Genomic DNA, 21962 nt, shown 5'->3' on the forward strand with positions numbered 1-21962 from the left:
ACTTCTACGGCACGAGCAAGCTTGCAGAGGACGATGCGGGAACATGGACGGGAACAAATGCCATGAGTTGCCAGGCTCTCTAGTGCTCCAAAAACCGCCCGCTGCGCGGAGGTTAACAATAGGTGCTGGTTTAACTTCAGTATGCAATATATCCACGTGACACAGCACAACACTGCCTCTAACGAGCTTTGCGTGAAATATTGCGAGTTAGTGTCATTAGATTTGTTTTTGAGGGGCTGAATGAAGTGCAATCAGTAAATTCCTTTATTCATAGCAGGGTTTAACATGTCCAGGTGTTTCTTTTTTTCAGTTTCGCTAACTATCATTAATGGAGCAAGAATCCGCGTTTACGTGCCGCTTTATAACTGGATTTCTATATTTGTCGTCTTTTGATTTGCCTGAGTACCCTCGGTAGTTGTACTATTCCTGAAGTTGAGATTTTGTTCTTACTTATATGATGTTCCTTGCCCAAGAGGGTCCATTGATCGCGATCTATCGAGTTGGAAACGCATTCGAACTCCAACTTCCTCCTAAGTACGTGAGATATTAATTTTTTTTTAACCAATGTACGTAGTAGACTTCCACCACGGCCGGGAGTAAACAATCGCTGTCGTTTTTGTTTCTCATAAAAGAGAAAAGAACAACCTAGACTTGGCAACGGCGACGGTTTTCTCGAATAGGTTTTCCTGATCCGGCACGTTTTTCTTTATAAACAACGTGTCACTGTGTTATTGGCATGGCGTCTAAACCTTCGGCGCTGAGCTGAATAGGAAAACGGCGGCAGATCGAGGCCTTACGCAGAATCGACCTTTATTACACACATGAAGATTCACGCTAAGATTCGTGCGACGTGTGGCATTTGACCTCCAGAGCAGCACTAAAAATGAACAACGCAGTTAATTTGCTCTATAGACTTTTTGTACCACGATGGGCGTCCAACGTCAAACGTGTTCGTGCAGCGCATGAGCAAATTTTATATAACTTTTAACAAAACGCGCGCCTCCACAGCAGTGATTGCAGCCAGGACAAAGGATCAGCACATACATAAATAAATTACATAAATTAATTACATAAATAAATACATAAATTATTATATATTGTAAGCAAACACAAAGCTGCGGTTATGCTTCAGATTTTATGCGATATACAGCCATTGCGACAGCTTTTGAAAGCGACAATGCTCAGAACACGACTAAAATACCTTCTGCTATTATCACTCTGTTCCATGACATAGAAGGAAGGAAAACATTTATTTTTCAGTCTTGCATACATTCACAACGTTTACTTGTTTTTCACGCCTTACAATTGTCGCAGGAATTGTCCACAACGTTTCTCATAGATTAATACGTCATTTGCTGGACAGTTCTCTAAGTACACCTTCCAGCAGGCCTGAGGAACTGCATATTTCACCTTAGACATTGTCCGAAGAAGCCGACAGCCTGCATAAGAAGCAATCCTGTGATTGGCGGCGCTGCATTGCATGAAAGGGAGAGATATGAAACATATAAAACCTGACAAAATAAAATGTGCAGGTGCTTTCTCCTGAAGCATGGCATATTTCAACTATGATTATAATATGAAACTAATGCACATTTTTCTCTTATATTTAAAGCCACCTCCGCAACCTTACCCCTCAGTTCAGTTCAGTCGTTCAGTCGTGTCCGACTCTTCGTCACCCTATGGACAATGTCACGCCACGCTTTCCGGTCTCTCATTATCTTCCTAACATCACATAACTTCATCTGCAGTGCCTCAAGGATGCCATCTAACCAACGCGTTCGCTGCCTACCCCTTTTCCGGCAACCCTCAACCTTTCCCAACATAAATCTTTCTCCAGCGACTCCTCTCTTCTCATCAGATGACCGATGTAGCTGAGCTTTAACTTTAGAATTTGACCCTCCAATGAGCAGTCAGGGTTTGTGGTCGACAATATCGACTGATTTGATCTTCTGGCAGTCCAAGGAACTCTCAAGAGTCTTCGCCAGCACCACAATTCAAACGCGTCAATTCTTCGGCGGTCAGCCTTTTTCACAGTCCGACTCTCGCATCCATATATCACAACTGGAAAGACCATAGCACGAGTTATACGGCTCTTGGTTGGCAGACTAATGTCTCTGCTCTTTACAAGGCGGTCAATGCTAACCATAGCTCTCTTTCCCAGAAGCAGGCGTCTCCTAATTTCATGGCTGCAGTCTCCTTCCGAGGTAATCTTGGAGCCCAAGAAGATAAAATCTGTCAAAGCTTCCACTTCTTGTCCATTGATGCTCCAGGACTTGATAGGGCAAGACGCCATGATCTTTGTCTTTTTAATGTACAGTTTAAGCCCAAACTTCCCACTCTCTTCTTGTACACGCATCAGAAGTCTCTTAAGTTGCACTTCATTTTCTGCCATTAAAGTGGTATCATCCGCATATCTAAGGTCGTTGATACGTTTTCCAGCAATCTTCACTCCAGCTGAAGACTCGTCCAGACCGGCCTTTCTCATGATGCACTCTGCATATAGGTTAAATAGGCAGGGCGACAGTATGCAGCCTTGCCTCACTCCTTTCTCAATCGGAAACCAATCAGTAAGACCATGCCTAGTTCTGACTGTTGCCTCTTGTCCTTCATACAGGTTCCTGAGGAGACAGATGAGGTGAATTGGAACTCCCATCTCTTGGAGAGCTTGCCACAATCTGCTGTGATCTACGCAGTCAAACGCTTTCGCATAATCAATAAAGCAGAAGTAGATGGGTTTCTGGAACTCTCTTGCTTTTTCCATGATCCAGCGAAGGTTGGCAATTTGGTCTCTAGTTCCTCTGCCCTTGCGAAACCCAGCTTGCACGTCCGGAAGCTCCCGATCCACATACTGCTGCAGCCTTCCTTGGAGGATTTTTAACATCACCTTGCTAGCATGCGAAACAGGCGCGATCGTGCGGTAGTTGGAACAATCTTTGGCATTGCCTTTCTTTGGAATGGGGATGTAAACTGACCTCCTCCAATCGTGTGGCCACGGCAGGGTTGTCCAAATCTTCTGACATAATGTATGCAGAATGTTAACAGCGTCATGGTTGAGGTTTGAAAGCAACTCAGCTGGAATGCCATCAATTCCGCTAGGTTTGTTCTTAGCAAGGCTAGCTAAGGCCCATTCAACTTCACTCTTCAGAATGCCCGGCTCGAGATCAGTAATCACAACCGTCTCATGTTGGGTTTGCACATTCGGGTCCTTCTTGTACAGTTCTTCTGTGTATTCCTGCCACCTCTTCTTTATCTCTGGGGCTTCGGTGAGGTCCTTGCCTCGTTTATCCTTTATCACGCCCAGCTTAGCACAGAAGCTTCCTTTGATATCTTTGATTGTCTTATACAGAGTTCTTGTGTTCCTTAATTAGCTGTTGTCCTCAACTGCTTGGCACTGTATGTTCAGGAAGACATTGTTATCTCTCCTTGCTATTTTCTGAAAATCCGCATTGAGAGCCTTGTATCTTTCTCTTTCACCCATACCTTTTGCCATCCTCCGTTCCTCTGCTATTTGCAAAGCCTCTTCAGATAACCAGTTTGCTTTCTTGCATTTCTTTTGCTTTGGAACTACCTTAGTAGCAACTTCTTGTATTATATCACGAACATCAGTCCACATCTCTTCGGGCTCTCTGTCTTCTAGATCTAATTCCTGAAATCGATTCCTCACTTCAACAGCATATTCTAATAGAATTTGATCCAGATCATACCTGAAAGGCCTTCTAGTTCTCTGCGTTTTCCTCAACCGAAGCTTAATTTTCGCAACAAGAAGCTGATGATCGGTGCCACAATCGGCCCCAGGCCTTGTTTTTACTGCTTGTATAACGCTTCTCCATCTCTGCCGGCAAGGAATATAATCGATCTGATTCCTGTACAAACCGTCCGGTGAAGTTCATGTGTACAGGCGCCTCTTGTGCTGTTGAAAATGAGTATTCGCTATGGTCAGGTTGTTTTCTTGACAAAACTCTACTAGCCTCTGCCCAGCTTCATTTGGCTCGCCAAGACCGAACTTTCCTATAATTCCGGATATTTCTTCACTCCCGACCTTAGCATTCCAGTCTCCTATGAGAAAAACGACGTCTGATGATGGGGTGCGGTCTGAAAGGCATTGTAGGTCTGCAGAAAACCTGACCCCTACCTTCTGCCCAACTAATGAATGACCCATGTTTAAACATCTCAGTGTGTCACATAGAACATTAATGCAAGTTCTCAAAATTGAAGAGTTTTGAACTAATATAATTTTTAAAACAATGTTAAACTACACATGAACACTATAAAGAGCTTCTAATGTACATAGAACACAGCATTATTTCCCAAATTGATTATTAGTATATATAAATGCATAGTAAGGTTTTTCGACCTTTTAATAGCGAGCATAGCGCTTGCATCGAGCTAGTTGCCGAGAAGAGTGAAGTTGCCTAATCGGCCGAACTGACGAACTTAGCAATGTACTCTGATCCCCTTTTAGAGAGATATTCTAAAACCTACAATGAAGTTTAGCAGTTGGACAGCTGGACGTATCTAAAAAATTGTGGTCTTAACGTCTGCACATCATCACTAAATATTATAAACGAATAGGAAGTAGCCGCACTCTTCCACTATCGAAATTCTTTCCAATGCCGAATATTTTTTTCGTGACAAAAATATGTAATAACTTTCTACTTTATGAAACGAATTCCACAACCTTCAATGCAGAGCAAGTATTATTTATAGCATTTTTTTTCTTCGAATGTAGCATAGCAAAGTAAATTAAGTAAATTATATAAGAGAATCTCTCTCAATTGAGCTTAAACAAGATCAAAATGTTGTATGAAGCTTCCGTGTCTAAATGTCAGTTTTTTCTTTTGGAAGAATTTATATCTGTTCAACTGCGGTTAGAGCTGAGCTTTCAATATGTGGTTTATCTTTTGCATACCTGCAGAGTTCGTAGAAAACACCAGCACTAAACAATCTGTAGATATTTTTCGTATCACTTCATACAGTTTAATTACTCTCCTGAAGGAGATATTGAGCAGTCGCATTTTATGGAGTATAGTCTATTTCAGCATGATGAAGTGCTTTTTACTGAGCTTGCATTGCACATTGTCCGATAATATAACTGAGGGTCACCAGTGAAGATAGTAATTCTTACATAGAGCATCGTTTTTATCTCAAGATGTTAGGAAGGTCATAAATGTTAAGATTGACTGTCATCGCAAAATATGCACTGGTTTGTAAAGACAATTGTGAGTGAAATGTTTGAAACTGTTTCCGCATTGGACCATACTTCATTACATACAACCGGTCATGTCATGTCTGCTTTGGGTAAAATTAACGTGGACAGCTTCAGCCTCTAATAGTACGTAACGGTCTATGGGATAGGGCAAACGACGCAGGTTTCTTCCATAGTGGCATAATGATTAGCCACGAAGTATCCAAAATACAATAACAGTTTACTTCTGCAGGCACCTAACTATACTGTTATTTCTGTTCAGAAACAGCATGAAATAAACTTCATTGCTTTGTACTATAATAGAGCTCCTATGGGCGAAAAATTACCTTACTGAAGCGCTGAGACTCGTAGATCTCTTTTGACATCCTCAAGTGAGTTTACCTCTTCAGGCCGTAACGAAGGAACTAACCGTCGTATTCAATATTCTCGCTTCTCAATATTGCGCTGTACTACAAGTTCGGAAACAATTATATTCTCTGAAGTTATAAGTAGAGCATATATCCCGTAACGTCCGTATGAAATGAAACTCACTTCTTCCAAATAGCTTTTCGCTGGTCACAAATATGAAGCATCCACTTCTACTGTCAGCATACATGACCTTGAATTCAAAAGCTGTACCACCTAAGTATATTTAGAAAAAAGTTTGATATTTTTTTCAATACCGGATATTGCTCTCAAGTGCACAGAAATTTTGAGCGGAAGAAATGCAAAAGAAAGGGCAACAGTTTTTTTGTCTGCAAAGACACCCTCGATGTAGCAGCAGGCCCATATAAAATTTGAGCCTCGGTGTGCTGAATATTTTATCTCAAATGGTCAATGCCAAAGTACTGTTTCTACAGTGTTCTGCAATTTTGAAGGTGGTTTTTTACTCGTTAATATCTCTTAACACAAATACACTGACAAGATGCGAGCGGTTTGCATATTATTCAGTCATTTCTAAGTTGCTTTACAACATGTTATTATGGCTCAATCAAAATACCAGGAAGAACTGTGATAGTTTGAAAACGCAAATACTGGGAACGTTTTGTGCAATATTGGGCAAACAGTAGCAGATCTCTTCCTGCACACCTTCAATGCAATTCACCTTCTATACAATTCACCTTCAATACAAGACTTTCAAAACCTACTATCAGAAAAATTGCTATGCTTGTCCGCACATCAATGTCACCATTGGCAGAAATATGTCACATTGGTGAAAAGAGGCACCACGGAGCAGCTTTCGCCGCACCTGTGAGATTACTCTTAAGTCCCAATTTGAGATGGACAATCAAGAGGAAACGAAGGAGAATACTGTGGATGCAAAGGCGTGTCAGTAGGGCTGGATTCTGAACAAGCTTTGTGGATAGTACTGCGATCCCTGGAAAACTTGCGTGAGTTAACTTGAAAAATTTTTCTGGAGGAACACGGCATAATGATTTTATCGTCATCTCAGCTATGGACTAGGGCATAATGAACATCATACACAAGAATTTGTGAAAAGGGCTAGGCATCCGCAAATGACAATATGCGCCGAGGAACTCGCCACCACATCTGGCGTGTCCACAGTGCGCAGTCAATCATGCTCTGTCTGGTCGGCCTCGGAGCATAGTGCAACGCCTTGAATACTTATTTGTTGAGAGAATATTTAAAATTGTATACATTTTGAAAAGCTCAGATAAGCATTTCGGTGTTTTCATCACAGTGAAGTTACCCACATCTACCTTGAAAGGCCATGAAATATTTGCTGCCTGAAGCTGCTGCTGCGACATACCTGCCCCAGGCCTTGGCTTGCGATCGCTCGATGTTAAAGAATGCATGCGTATTCTCTAGAAAAACGAGGGGAAGACTTAACCCCCGTCTTTATGTACACAGCGCGGAAGAGATAATGTTACCATCCGGAGCTTCTCCTAAATACCGCTCATGTACATGAACTTTGCAACTTGGTTGTTGAATTGTTAAAATTTACCAATAACTACTCACACTCGCTCTCAGGTAAGTGAAACGCCAACCCCGTAGATTTAAATCCTCGGCCTATTAACACCTTACTGCCGCGAACCATTGAAATATTTATTTGTCCTCTTTCGACGCACACCAGCGTGCGGTCTTACCACTGTGAATTTAGCGCGGATCACTTTTGTATTGTTAGTTAATTCTTAGCTTTTTGATATCTTTGTTGTGGCACATGATTATAGATGTATCTCAAAGTTTCCAGCCACGAGTTTGTATTTCTACAATGTTCCTGGCTATGCTAGTCACTGTTCGCGGTTTTGCCTAGATTTTTCTACACCGCTTTCTAAAGGCATCCTCAGTTCGATGACCAGAGAGCACGGTTGTTGCTGTCACCGACGCCGAGTTGCTGAGTTCGTTTTACGGCCGCAAGGCCGCTCAATAAGGAGTTATAATCAATTCTATCACACTTATGTTCTCTTTTGGTGCCTACGGCCTTGCCACCACTATGTGACAATACGAAGGCAGCTGCTTGGCTCGAGATAACAGGCCTACTCGAGATCGATGATACCCGGAGGAGTCGACTGCCAACAACTGCTGCATTCTCAACAAAGTGAAATAAAACAGCGCAACGAACGGGACGAAACACGAAGAAAGGGAGACAAAGACACAGGCGCTGACTAACAACTAGCACTTCTGAACCTCAACAAAGCTTCAGATTTAACAGTTTCTGAATACTCCATCATATTATTCGCTCTATAAACGTCCCTCACCCAATGACTAATCAATGTGTGGCCATGTCGATTGTCGAGTAGGCATGTCTCTGGCTGCCCGTTCACAGACCCAAACGCAACAATGCCTGCTCCAGATATTCTAGAGAACAATGCTTTTACTGCTGTAGCAGTAGTACTTAAAGAGCTGTTCACTGAAGTCTCCATTACGGCTATCACCTCGATGTGCTTCACTATGATGGAGACTGATAAAAACATAGTGATGAAATTCCATTATCCATCGTTCTGATTGATAAGGACACCTGGAACTGTCTGCATATTATGATTTCTCGCATTTGAGGCCATCGCAGCCACATTTTCTTCGACGATAAGGCAGATGTGCCATTTAAACTGATGGCTCTGCAAGGCTGGATAAGAAATAGAGACAGAATTTAGTACCAATGCAAGAAAAATATGTCTCGCTGCCACCGTTGTTAATAAAAGTGGCTGGCCGGTAACAGACATCATATGACTGGTAATGTGACTGGAGGCAAAGCGCAGATTGCAGGCCTTGAAGAGCTGCTTTAGAATTTGTGAGCAATGTTCAGTCATATAGAGGTTCTTGGCAAATGAATTTTATTGTAGCGCGTAGGGCAGGTTGATCAGTACCAATTGAAGAAGTCAAATATGACGTTTTATCATTTATCAGAACTGACATGAACGGGATTACCACAGATCGCGCCAAGCGGATTAAATTAACTGGGCCATCTCTGTAAACGTATACATGATGTTGACGTTTGAAGTGCAGTTAATTCATTGTCAATTGTTTAAGAGCCGGTAATTACATTCTGGGTTTGTTTGCAATTCTAGGAATATAAATGTTCTCCGATGCTCATGTCGACTCTATATGGAGTAGCATGGTCCTACAGCAGTGGTGTACTGCGAAGGAATTTAGGTGCAATAATATTCGATAACTTTGGCGAATGCAGTCCTTGGGCTAATTACTGGACGAATATCTAGGTGATGACCAGTGACCTTTGTAAGTTGCAGACTAAGTGTTCTCATTCTTTCAACTGCAATATGTGTAGTACATTGTTTCTACGGCGACCAGAACAGTCGCCGCTGCTGAGACACATTTAGGGAATCAAGGGCATATATGAAGAGCTTGGGCTTGCAGAATTTGAGCAATCCTGAGGTTCCATTTTCTAATAATAATAAACATGGGGAAGCTGTATCGCATGCGACCGGTTACAGAAACAGTGACCGGTACAGTTTGACCATTTAGTGCACTTGTGTGCCCCCGGACTTTCCCCCGAGAAAGGTGAGAACGTGGACAATCGCTACAAGTTTGCTTCTTATTTCTTTGAGATAAGGACTCCACGAAAGATTTACATCAATGACAACTCCAAGGAAGCAATGGCGTCTCTCATAAGGAATGAATTTGATGTTAATAAATATGGGGTAACGTGAAATTGTTTCACGTGTGAATTCTACAAGTGAAGATTTTCGGTCGAATTACCTATGCTTCGTATACACAGATACGACGTCTATATTGTTGATGTCTTTTAAAGCTCGCGCAAACTTGGGAATAACTGACATGTGAAGTCCAAATACATATATTGTCTGCATAGATGCTCATCTGAGAAGATTGTGGTAGTAGGTCTACGAGGCCAACGATAGTAAGATTGAAGAGATTTGGCTCAGTAATCTAACCTTCTCAACTCTACAAGTAGTTAGATTTAGTGTTGTTGGTACACCTTCCGTCTGGCCATAAGGAGGCCTCTCTAACCGCTGTCTGCATATCCAGTTGAACATGCGCGCTCTTACCTCAGCAGCTACAAAGACGTCCGAAAAGACCTGATGTGTTAGGTTGCTAAAATCGCCCTTGATGTCCAAAAACAATTCTAGTGTCAATCTTTTGAAAGCTTTTTGGTTCTGAACAGCCATTTCGAGGTCAGCCACATTGTCGATAGACGAGCGGAAACGGCGAAATCTGGACATAAATTCTGGTATAAATTTGGTAACGCTCCAAGTATCTTTCGACACGTGTTTGTACAAACTTTTTACCGCGACTTTAGCGACAAAGCTGGACAGTGTGATTGGATGGTATAACGAAGATCGAATTGTGATTTTCCTCGATTCTGAAGCGGAACCAGACAACTGGTCTTTCATTCTTTTGGAGCTGTGCCATCGCACCACTATTTGTAATTATTGAAACAGTGCCGTCGAGTCTCCTGGCCTAGGTTAGATAGCGCAGAATGTGTCGCACCATCAGGCCACGGTGATGGTGACTTTCTACGGCATGCAGTGCAGAATCATGTTGGCCCACGGTCAAGAGGATTTATATCCGTTTTTCGCGCGACGTTGGAATGTCACAGCAATGCAGCGTTGTTGATGGGTTCTGCGTGACTGTTATTCTTGTAAAGAAACCACCAGCTGCTTTTACCTCACTGGTTTTGATGGAGCGCAAGAGACTTGAACGGAGGAAGCTGTTAATTGGACGTACGAAAGACACGAATGACACTTCCAACTCGTGATGAAGGCTTTTATTGATCTAGTTTTTCAGAAAAAGACCTCCAGCATTGTGTCTTCAGGGCTTGAAGTGTGCACTGAATCTTCTTCTGTGTTCGTGCATCTCTAAGGTCTAGGTGCGACTTTGTACGTCGGTATCTACGCTCTGCCCTCCGAAGAAGTGATGGCAGTCGCTGTAACCTAATGTCAAACTCGGTTCATTTTACAACTACGTTAAATAAACAGGTTGTGATTTCTAAGGCCTCTTTAAATTGTCTTCAAAACCCTTGAAAATTCCTTCAGTGTACGATTCCTCCATTAGTACTTTAAAAATTGTACAATCAATGCACTGCATACGTTAGGCTAACGAGATGTGCCATGGCCGGCTTATTTTGCCGGATATGTTGGGATATGTTCGCTGCATGAGATTCTACATCTAAAAGTGCCTGGAGGCTGCTTATACGGCATTCCAAAAGAAATGTCAAATCGAAGCAGCTGCCATGGGTCAATTCACGAATATAAGTCGGTGTTCTATTGTTAGGGCCCTAAAGGCCATGGGCACATGCGAAGGACACAGGCTTCCTTACCCTAACATTATCCTAACACGTCCCCAAAAGTGTGGTGAGCATTGCAATCACTTATCTTTATCCACGGACTTGCTGTGACTGCCATCAAATTACACAACCTTTCAACATGAAAGCATATTGATTCTGTCAAATGCGCAGCCACAAGCTCATACGTGTGGTGCCAGCTTTTCACTGGCATAAAAACAAACTGATTCTCGGTGTTAGAAAGAACCGAATCAGGCAAATATGTAATATCTCGTTGAATGTAAACAATGTCTTTGCTGGTTCTGTTGCGTGTCCACGATGCAAGTGCCTCATAACCCGATATTCGCAAATATTTTGTTAGATTGGGCTCACGTATAAACAACAGTCAAAATGATATTTTAAACACGTTACCGAATATCTGTAATTCAGGGCTCTAGTCCACGGACATTCTTTTGAAAAAAGCTTGCTTGACTTTGTTTTGAAAAGACATATTCGGCGGATCCAATGTTTTCTTCCGTAGAATCACAAGAACCGGATTCTCTACGTCCAGAACTTACAGTGTGTTGTGCGCTACCGGCGTGCGCCGGTCGGCCAGCAGACATGCATTACACTCATCAACGACGAGAGCATTGCAATAGCTTGGATGTTTTGGACATGGTCGCAGCGTTCGTTTCGGCTGTATCGGTCGCTGGCATTCGATGTTTTGAGCGTGGGAATGTTCCAGCACCGGTGGTTGTAGAAGCCTTTTGTAGTAGGGGCCAAGTTCTTTTCTCGTGCAGCAAGTCCCTCATCATCATGCTTTGGGTACCCTTGGTTTAGTAGGTTGTGCTTTGAGTTGGAGCAGTTGCAGTTGCGTTTGGGAGTTTCGCTTCAACGGTTATAAGTTTCTTCGACGACCTTGCGCTGTACGTACGACGTCGCCATACCTTAGCAGCGGCTTCTTTGTGCGTAGTTAGGTGTCGCATCATTTGCTTCAGTACCGCCTGCTCGATTTCAGACGAGGTAATCTTTAGATTAGGAATCCTGACGGCCACGGCAGTTAGCGCACTAGTGCAGTCTCGGGCACACGATGGAGTTGCTACACACAGCATGCAAGTGGCCGATCTTTATGCACTTCCTGCACTTTAAAGGCTTAGGCACGAAAGTTCGAACAGGTGTCGAAAGCGCCCAACGTTCAAGTACGATGGTATGCAGTCACTCTTGAAATTCAGCTTGATGCATGTACATCTTCATAGACGCTGTACATGGGTTGTTCAGAAGCCACTGGTCGGTGGCTTGAAGAACAAATGCAGATCCATATCACACATAGCAATGTCAACATTACAAATTACATCAGCTGTGGATCCGCTCTGTTGGAGAGTAAGAGGGTGTACGTTAATATTTCCAAGTTTAGGGATGGGGGAAAAATTGTCTTGTGCGCTTTGCTCCTTGGCATATATGGCAATGACGTGTTTGTAGAGGTTGAACCTCATGTCTTTGATCCCACCCGGTACTAGGCTTTCCAAATATAGGGAGATGCTTGCTATTCCGGGAATTCAAATTGCCAAGCGGTTGCTGTGGCACAAAGCTTTATGTACTGGGCACTTCGGGCCATGATGATCGATGACGTGCTTGACGAGGACGACTCTGCTTATCTGTGCATCCAACGCTCGGCCTACGTACGCCATGCCATCATCGGTCTAGTATGCCATCATCGGTCTAGGAGTCATCACTTGGCTCCGCGTACACATCAGTGTCTTGGCTCCGTGAGTCGGTCGGGTGGTAGAGGCGCTTTCTATGGGTGACAGTTGCCCACACACCAGGTTGCAAAAGAGGACCAGCAGACACACCTTCCATCGGCGGGATAAAAATGGAGCGCCGGCTCCCTGATATCGCACAAATTATCAGAAAACTACCGAGATGTGAATCGAGAGTTCCGATAGATAACAACTTCGTTCGCTCTCCAACAATCTCTCAACGAACATGATGCACCTGTCCCATTTTCACGCCTGGCTCTTTTATCTGGATACGGACACCTCCATGTAGACCGAGCCCCTCCAGGAAACTTCCCCCAAAGTATCATATCTCTATCTGTTCTTCGACGGAGATCCCCTGTGAATGTCCTTATTGAGCCCCTCACGCCGTTTCCCCATATCTGCCGTTGCGGCCGCGAGACAGTGCATGTTCGACGCCTCAAGCCTTACTGTAACCATGTCACCTTGTTGGCCCATCAAGTCGCCAGGATGGCTCCTTTTGCGGCTGGAGACCTCTGTAAAGAAGACGACGGACTTGTGCCGGAGTAGCGTGGCGTTCACGCACCTAACTTGTCTCGCTGATCGGCGACTCCGTTTACGCCTTCTTCAGTTCAAACACCTCGTAGCAATAAACCCCCCCTTACACGTGTAGTGTTTAGGTCTTAAAGGCGCCGGTCTTTCGATACGTACTGATTTTTCAATACTACTATCGCAGCACCAAAGAACCAGCACAAAAAAATATCCTAGGTCAGCAACTGCCAATAGCGCAGCTGAGTATGTTTAGCAAGGAACTGGCAGGATTAGCGTTCCCAACTCTGATTCTTGGGCTTTTGAGCGCTTGTCTATTACCGCTCTTCAGCATGACTCTCCACTAATTAGTTTTGAGCTGCTGCCCTAAACAACCCTTCAATGATCGCGCTTAAAAGGCATTTGTTATATAAAAACTCTATATGTGTTTCGCATATTTTTAAGTTTATGTTTCATGAAAGCCATATATGCCCGCTTCCTTTTATGAAAATTGCAGTCCGTGCGAAGTCCTTGAAAAAGGCCGCAGGGTTTCCTCACTGGCGGTCGTTCATTACTGTCGTAACGGTAATAAGGTGTGCTGAAAACCTAATGGAGATGCATTGAAGTCAATTACTCGCGCACATTTTTAAAGCGAAACATCTTTCAAATAAAGAAATTACCGATTTGGTCACAACAAATTAAGAACTGCCATTCTTCACTTCGATGTTCCAGAAAAAGTGAGCTTACCCGGCAGAGTTTGGTATTTCAGAACATTGGGATGACGATGAAGCGCACTTAATGAAGTAGTGACTGTTGTCGAGAAACTTTTTCTGCAAGTAAAAAAGATACGGGATATAATGTATATAAATATTAGGATTTTTTTAATGTGATGTTATTAAAAGCTCACATTGCTAATGGTGCCCCCACTGGCGTGTAATAGACAAGGTACCGGAACTCATTTTCGCTCAATCTCCCAATCTTTTTTAGTGCCTGGCAAGGCGTGAGAGGAGGCCAGGCCGGGTTCCAGCTCTGCCTTTTAACGACAAGCATTCCAGGAGTTTCAGTCACCTGGAAATAGGATTTGTACGTTATTAGGCTATAGCTAATACACGTCGTTCAGCTCAAAAGCCGCCTGTGTCGCTGCAGTAGTTGTCGGCAACTCGTGTCGAAAATAACTGGTGACTGCGCGAAGAAATTTGTGTCACGGTAATGTGTGGTTCCAGTGACTGATTACTGGTTGGTAGGGAACGGGTTGTGACGACTCAAAGAAACACTTGTAATTTATTGGTAATTCATTCCACAAAAAAGTAGCATATAAGGAACTAAGAAGAAGGGGACTTGAAAGGTGAAAAAATGCTCAGAATGAAAAGACAATTCTTGGTAATGCTAATTGTAAATTCATAATGTGTACTGAATCAGTAATAAACTAAATAAAAAGAAAAACGTTTTCCAAGGTACCACACTGCTCAGAATAAAAAGCCAATGTTTGGTAATTATAAGTATCGGTGTATAGAAATTACAAGAATAAATAGTAGACATTAAAAAGTGAAAACCCCTTTCACGCGCATGCCATCGTATCATAGCTTTAAATGGAGAGCTTAAGTGTCCTCCAAATTTAATACATAATCAAACACCATTTTATGTCTGATAAAATATAATACGGTCAATGTTCTGCAAGGTATCAATTGTTCGTTTAAATGGCCTGTGAGGAAGTCAGTGGGAGAACGTATAATACGGATATCACTAAAGCCAGTATTCAAGCCTTTATGATTGCGGTGCGAGAAGGTGTGTTACTGATGCCTATATGCCCTGTTTCCAGATTCTCATTCGCGTACTAGAATCTTACTGCTCATTTAATTATTATGATATTTCTTTCCCATCCTACCATGGGCCCTCAACTTCTGTGCCCGAGGAAGTGGGATAGAATCGCGGCCTTGGCGGCTGCTTTCCAATGTAGGAGAAAAGCAAAGCCGCCGTGTAATGTGCAATGCAATTACACGGTGGCAGGCCCTGGGTGGGTTTGAGACCTAAAACCCCAACAATCAGACGAATTATTAGCTTTGTGTTCTAATTTTCAGGCAAGACCGTAACATACACATTACATTTAACAGTTTGTGAACGGTGGCCGAGATTAGGAAATATTCCTATTTAACCGAGCAGTTTGAACGTACCTGGGAGGTCTAGGAACAGCGTATTATACTCGAGATATATATTTTGAGACGATTATCTTCCCATTTGAAGCAACCATTTCAAAGCAGACCTCCTAGTTAGAAGCACCTTTTAACAGGCTATGCTATGATTTTACTCAAGGCGCTCATTAGTTAATGTTCGGTCAGGTCTCCTTCAAAATATCACCTGCTATAGGCATTCTCATTGGTTTGCCGACAAATTTAGAATCCAAACAGCCGTAATAAACGGAAGTGGACATATCCGTAAAGCAAATATACTTTGTTCCTGAGCAAGAAGAGAATCTTTATTTGATAGAGGTAAAATAAATGAGCGGCGAACGCAACATACTAGTGCCTTCCTGTGACTTAGATTGTACAGCGACACTCGGTTGTGCATCAAGTGAATGGTTTTGATGCGAATGAAATACTTATGCCGTTAAGAGAAAAACCTGCAACACCGCTTTCCCAGCTATCAAGTTCATCATATATTTTGCAGCGATATCGCAAAAATATGGTGAAGTTGCCCTTGACCACGAGGCTCACATGAGAAGCGGAGAATTGAAGAGGAAATTCTGGATGCATCAAGGCCCATGTGCGACCACAGGAAGAGTCACTACAAGGAATTCTAAACACGTATTTCTGCTATATACAACAACTACATGCGAATACCACTCGCTGATTTCGAAGTTGCGCAAAATTATCCGTTCTTCGTTTTATTATTGTGTTCTAAATCTTTGAATTGCCGCTATCTGGTAGGTGTCAACGATATGGTGTTGTTGATGTAAATCATGCAAACATTTCTCAAATATATGGTCATGTTGCGATAAAGGCTCTGAATCAATGACTTTGGTACCTAAGATGGAGTGCATTGTGAATGCAACTCCTTAAATTCAGGTCAAGCAGGCAGTCTATATATATATATATATATATATATATATATATATATATTCAAACACAATACAACCGATGCCCTACAAGCAGAAAAAATCAATACATGTCAAAAGTGCCCTCTAAATTATTTCCCGCGCGGGACTGCGAAGACGTTATGTTGCACATCGCGAGTCTTTATTCTCGCTGCCATGTTTGTATTTGTTTCAAAAAGGTGTGCATAAATGCTCCTTTATCGCGGGTAAATGTTTGAAACCGGCACGAACCTTAGCCGTGCGTTGTGCCTGCTAATTCGATGAACTTACTGCCTAGCAGCACGATTATTTGCCTGCGCGTAACGCTGCTATTTAACTACTTTACAGAATGATCAACGGCGCCACCCAATGAGCAGCTCGATTGTTATATCTTCAAGTGAACAGCTTCTGGATAGCAGGAGCAAATAATTCCTGCTCATGGTCTTGTGCACATCAGTGCGTTGTGAATTTCAAGGCATGAAACAAGGATGTAAAAGTAAATTCTCTTACAGTTGTTTACAACAAAGCTATAAAGCTTCTGTCAAGTTTTAGCTTAGGATATCATTTATAGGAACAAAAAAAAAAACACAGTGCTGCCACGAACCATTAAAATCTGTGACTTTGAACAGCCACCGCAGTGCGGCCTTGTCACTGCAATTGTGGCGCAAGGACCTATTCTGTGGACTTGGTTTGTTCATGCTCCGTATAGCGAAACGCACCTTTATTGCTTTCTCTGTCTAGAGCGATCTGCCGAGATTAGGCTGGAATGATCGCCGGCAGGAATAAGTGTTTGCGTAATGTTCCGGAGTTTTCTAGTATCTTTTGGCTCGTTCATATAGATGTTTCTGCAGCGACTTTATTTGAGTATGCACTGCCGATTTAAAGGCGCATTAGTAGACTTTTGACTTCCAAACTAGGTCGTTGCCATCACCGCCGTTGATTTGCTAACTTTTTTGGTGGGCGAAAACCCTCCCAATAAACAGTTTCTTTCATTACAAGGCTACTCTCTTCGTTTTTACTCTGCGGCACTATCACTACCATGTGGCATCTTGTGGAGGTGCTTCCCTTAATATTTGGACTGCTACAAGCCAATAAAACTACCCTGCTCGTGCCTGTCCGGAAAACCTGCTCACAGCCACAGAACCCGCTTCAGAATTTGCAAGCTCCAACCGTAATACGGGCTACTACCAAAATGTCACAAGCTGCTTCACCTATTATACAGCGGAAGATGCGGGAGCTTATGGCTGGAATATAGAGCGAAATTCACGGGACTCCGTCGCTCCTCTGGACAAGATTCGACAAGCCGATGGGGCAGCGACCGCCTGTCCTTGACGCGGCTGCTGCATAGTCGGCCGAGGGTATAAAATAACTGACAGCAGCACGCCCTCACCAGTGCGTTTGGGAAGATTCAAACTTCCGGCCACTCCGCGGTGCTCCGAAAGCGTATTGTGTTCTTCGGGCCCGCGATCGACGCATCGTCCTCTGCACCTGTACGGCCGCCGCTACCGAGCAACACAGCCTTCGACGCCTCAGCAAACAAGAAAGACCTGAGAATTTCATTCGCCACGGACTGTTGTTAAATCGAACATTATTTTCGCTTTGTTAACTTTTGACCTGACTTAGTAGTATTTTACGTTGTGTTCTTATGTAACTTTTGCTCATGCTTATAATATCTGAAAAACCTGCTTTATTATCTTTATAGTCTTCATATTTTTATCACAGTGTTTTGTTCATTGTCGGGTTATTTTTTTTCTCTTATCATTTATTTCTTCGTCTTTATCAATATCTTGTCGTGGCGTTGTATTCTCTTTCATTGTACTCTATTATTATCAGTGTAATTTTGGTCTGCTATTTATAAACCTTCAATTGTTTGTAAAAGAAAGTGACCTATTTGTACTTATTCCTCAATCACACACCGACACACGTGCTTCACGGGTTGACCGGCCTAACTTTTAAATGTGTTCACAACCCTCATAGAGGAACGACGGGTAATCGTGAAGGGGATCCCGCACCTCTTTTGACCGTAAAGGCGGGGGTTTGTGACACAAACCTTAGCCCAACCCGGAAAGAGGATCCTGGAGGGATGACGTCTCAGTCTGCAGCGTCATTTCGTCTTTATTTCAGTAACATATATATAGCCCCAGTTTTAAACATCACCCAGGAAAAATGCGCCGAGAACTGGCACAATATGTGCAGAAGCGAAGAGCCTTGTGTAGAGCAAGCCGATGGGGTTCAACGGAGCTGTTTAGTGACATCTCACAATAGGATCAGGGTTTGGAGTTATGCGTCTCTTGCGCATGCGTGGCAAACCAAAGGGATGCTTGCATATCGCTTCCTTGTCTAGCCCCGCTTAGCAAGTACCTTTTGTGCCCTTAGGGCCGCACTGCATGCGTTTGTAAGGCTGGTACGGTCGCTAAGGCGTCGTAAGCCGTGTTTCTCGAGTGAACGGGGCGACTAGGCAACCAAGCGTGAGCTATAGCGGATTAACGCGCGTTCTTGCATACACACCACTCGCCGTGCCTATAAGATTTCGAGTCGAAGAAGTCGAAGGCCTACATCTGTACGGATGCCGAATGCGGTGTTCCTTGCAGCAGATAACCAAGAGCAGAACACGCAGTAATAAAATACGCCTGCAACGCAAGGGGTGTGGTGGTAACATATACACTATAAAAATGGCACCCTTACAGTTGGATTTGCGCCTATATCTCACACCCTCCCATATAGAGTGCAGTGAGGTACTAATACACTATTTTAATGAACGTAGTGTTGATTGCGCACCCAATAAGAGGTATCAGTACATCACGAAAACCTTTTCTGGAGGATGTGGGTTACAGACAGGTAAAAGTGCGTTTTTTTTACAGTGTGCGGACGAGATGAAAATAGACACCTAATAAGCAACTAGGCCCAATGCTTGCATTCTTATACTGGCCTGTGTTTTGTTAAGAGCGAATATCAGCTATCACGTGCACTTGCTTTTGAATAAAGCGATCTTCCGATATTGCTTGCCCCTGCCTGCATAGCCGCTTCGTGATTAGCGCGAAACGCATTGGCTTTGCGGCCACTGTTACATATAATTAAGAGCGTATTATCCCGCTCTTTATGACTTGCATCCGCCGAGCGTGGTCGCAGCGTTTTACAGCAGCATGATGGAGTCGAGATTAGCGCACCTGAACACTGTGGAAAATGTTCCACAGTTCCAGCAGCCAGCTACATGTCCTGCGCGTTCTGCTCAAATATATCTGAAATGTGTATTTAGCGCAGGAGCCAGCACGATTAGCTTTGCCGAGGAGGAGTTTTATGCTGGGCCCGATAAATTTATCTGGCAAACCAGGCGCTAACAAAACGAACGCAGCAAAAGAAAGTGCGACATGAGCCTTACAATCCTCACGTGCATGGAGGCTATGCGATAACGCTATGTTACTGCTAAGAACAGACGGGGCAGGGGAGAACGCTGAATGGTGTAACAGGAAAATCTTTACTCTTCGTTTTAAATCGCTTCGCTTATTGGCACCACCATGCTGCCGGGAAGCACTTCCGTCAAGCCGCTTGGTGTTGCAAGTCATGTTGAGTAGGGTAGTACTTGGCGGCATGAACCGCAAGAACTAATCAGAAATCAGGCCGCTAACGCGCAAGCACACATTGGTTTCTTTTGGCAGAGCATACGCACCGAACGCATAACTCGATCGCAAGGCCTAACGTTATGATGACGATGGACTGATTGTTTATGGAACAAAGGTATCTTGGCCCAACGAGTACCAAACACAACAGGGCCTAACGTCATATGGTGCTGATTTGCTCCGCAGAGCACTGTCGGCGGGCTCTAGACAAGGCTGCTCACTGCTTTATGGATCGGTCCCCGCATTTACCCATTGGCACGATGCAGCGAAGTTTCAGAACATCTTCTTTGCAATGGATTGGGCTGACTGTACATGATATCTGAATCATAAGTCTTCTTTCATGACGTGGGAAGAATTCAAAAAGACGCCCTTGAGCGAGGGCACAAGCTTTGTAAGAAACAGGAAGGCGGAAATGCTCCTCCATACTAAAATTCAGCTGACGAGTGAGCCCTTCCTACATTAATTCAAAGAAAGAAAGAAAGGGTCCCTTTCGCCGCGCTATTCCCCACATTGCAGAAGACTAGGAAGTTGTTTCTTGATTGGACCCATACAAAAATGGTCTATGTACTTCAATTGAAACGTTTATGGTCCGCTATTTCCATCTATGGACTTTTATAGTCGGCTATAAAGTGTCATTGAAATATCTATAGGCAGCTATATATAATTCTATACCACTTTATATATAGGTTCAAGATCATACAAAATCTCTTTAGCTAATTATAGAAAACCATATTACATGATGCTATAGACTATTAGTGATACAGTAATCTTCAGCTGTCTACAGATATGTGCATGGCTCTAAAGCTACAGACTGAAGGCCATAGAATCAGTTTTAGCAAGCTATAGAAACGTTCATGCTCCTGGAGCTATAGATTATTACTCATACACTTATCATTAGCTGCCTATAGAAATTTAAATGCCTCTAGAACTACAGACTTCAAGCCATAGAATCAGTTTTAGCAAGCTATAGAAAAGTTGATGCTACAGAAGCAAAAGAATATTAGTAATATAGATATCTGAAGCTGGCTACAGAAATTTGAATGTCTCTAAAGCTACAGACTACAAGGCATATAAGCCGATTTAGTTGGCTATGGAACAGTGTATGTTCCTAAAGCTATATACTATTAGTCATGCAGTTATTGTTAGTTGTCTATAGAAATTTGAATGGCTCTAAAGCTACAGACTGATAGCCATATAAACTGCTTTAGCTAGCTGTAGAAAAGTGCATGCTCTCGAATCTATAGACTAGCAGCCATACAGTTAAATATATTTAGCCGACTATAGAAATGTAACTCCACCTGCACGGTTCTCCACCTCCTACCAGGACAGAAATCGTCATCGGCATCTTTCGTGAATCAAGATTGGATAATCGCATCCAGAGAATTTAATTTTGAACGTATTTGTTTTCCAGTGCTTTCTAATAATGCAATCGGCATTTTGTTTCAGGACACACTGGCTCCGATTACCTCCCTCACTAAAGAAAATTATTTGGGGAACGCTAATTTGGTATTTTTTTAGAGTAGTAGAGCCTAATTAGCGCCACTGGGCTCAACAATGGCCAGGTAAACGCTAAGGCCACACAATTGGAGGCTTCAGTGGAATAAAGTTTAAATGTAAATGTACATACCTCACTCGCGCGCTGGTGTTTATAAAATTGGGGGTTATTTTCATACAAAATCCCAGCTGAGACGATGCGTGCAAGAGTTAAAATGCATATATTTAAGTAGACGGCAAGCATAGTTAGGTACCCCATCTAAACGTATGCCAACTGAAACACAGCGTCTGATGGAGATCCGCGCTATTTATGAGTAATCAACAACTGTCTTTTCTACATTTCTGAGCAACGGCACAAAGCGACGTTTTATGGGCACATGTAGGACCATTTAAATATCAAGGCATCTGTTCGCATTCAGTATTTTGCATTCTGTTAATACCCTGTATTTTTCCATCACAACCCTAGTTTCAACTCAAAAATATATTTACATATTGATAGCAGTTGTTCGAGAATCATGCTCCTTTTACAGACAGCGCTAATAAGACACGAACATGTGACGTCTGCACGTAATGCAGACAGATGTGATTTTAGTTCAGTGCTTTTGCGTAGACAAGATTGCTCCAATTAAAAGACGTC

At 43.0% G+C, this 21962-nt stretch overlaps 1 protein-coding gene across 3 annotated transcripts; it reads right to left on the bottom strand.

Moving 5' to 3' along the window:
- Positions 1 to 1133: 1133 nt before the first annotated feature.
- LOC146173891 (uncharacterized) lies at positions 1134 to 21637 on the bottom strand. 3 transcript variants are annotated; one of them, XM_084583428.1, is made up of 5 exons: positions 21459 to 21635; positions 14052 to 14212; positions 13892 to 13974; positions 5738 to 5827; positions 1139 to 1439 (listed from the first exon to the last, which is right to left on the bottom strand). In XM_084583428.1, exons 1-5 carry the CDS (start codon positions 21582 to 21584, stop codon positions 1300 to 1302), a joined length of 600 nt encoding a protein of 199 aa, XP_084439554.1. In that variant the 5' UTR covers positions 21585 to 21635; the 3' UTR covers positions 1139 to 1299. The 3 variants fall into 3 exon arrangements, with proteins under 3 accessions (XP_084439555.1, XP_084439554.1, XP_084439556.1); XM_084583430.1 differs by lacking the exon at positions 1139 to 1439 and adding an exon at positions 5544 to 5655 and having other exon boundaries at positions 21459 to 21637; XM_084583429.1 differs by lacking the exon at positions 5738 to 5827 and having other exon boundaries at positions 1134 to 1439; positions 21459 to 21637.
- Positions 21638 to 21962: the final 325 nt, after the last annotated feature.

This window comes from Amblyomma maculatum, chromosome 11 (assembly GCF_055883805.1).
Source record: "Amblyomma maculatum isolate TAMU_Amacu chromosome 11, ASM5588380v1, whole genome shotgun sequence".
NCBI classification, from domain to species: Eukaryota; Metazoa; Arthropoda; class Arachnida; order Ixodida; family Ixodidae; genus Amblyomma; species Amblyomma maculatum.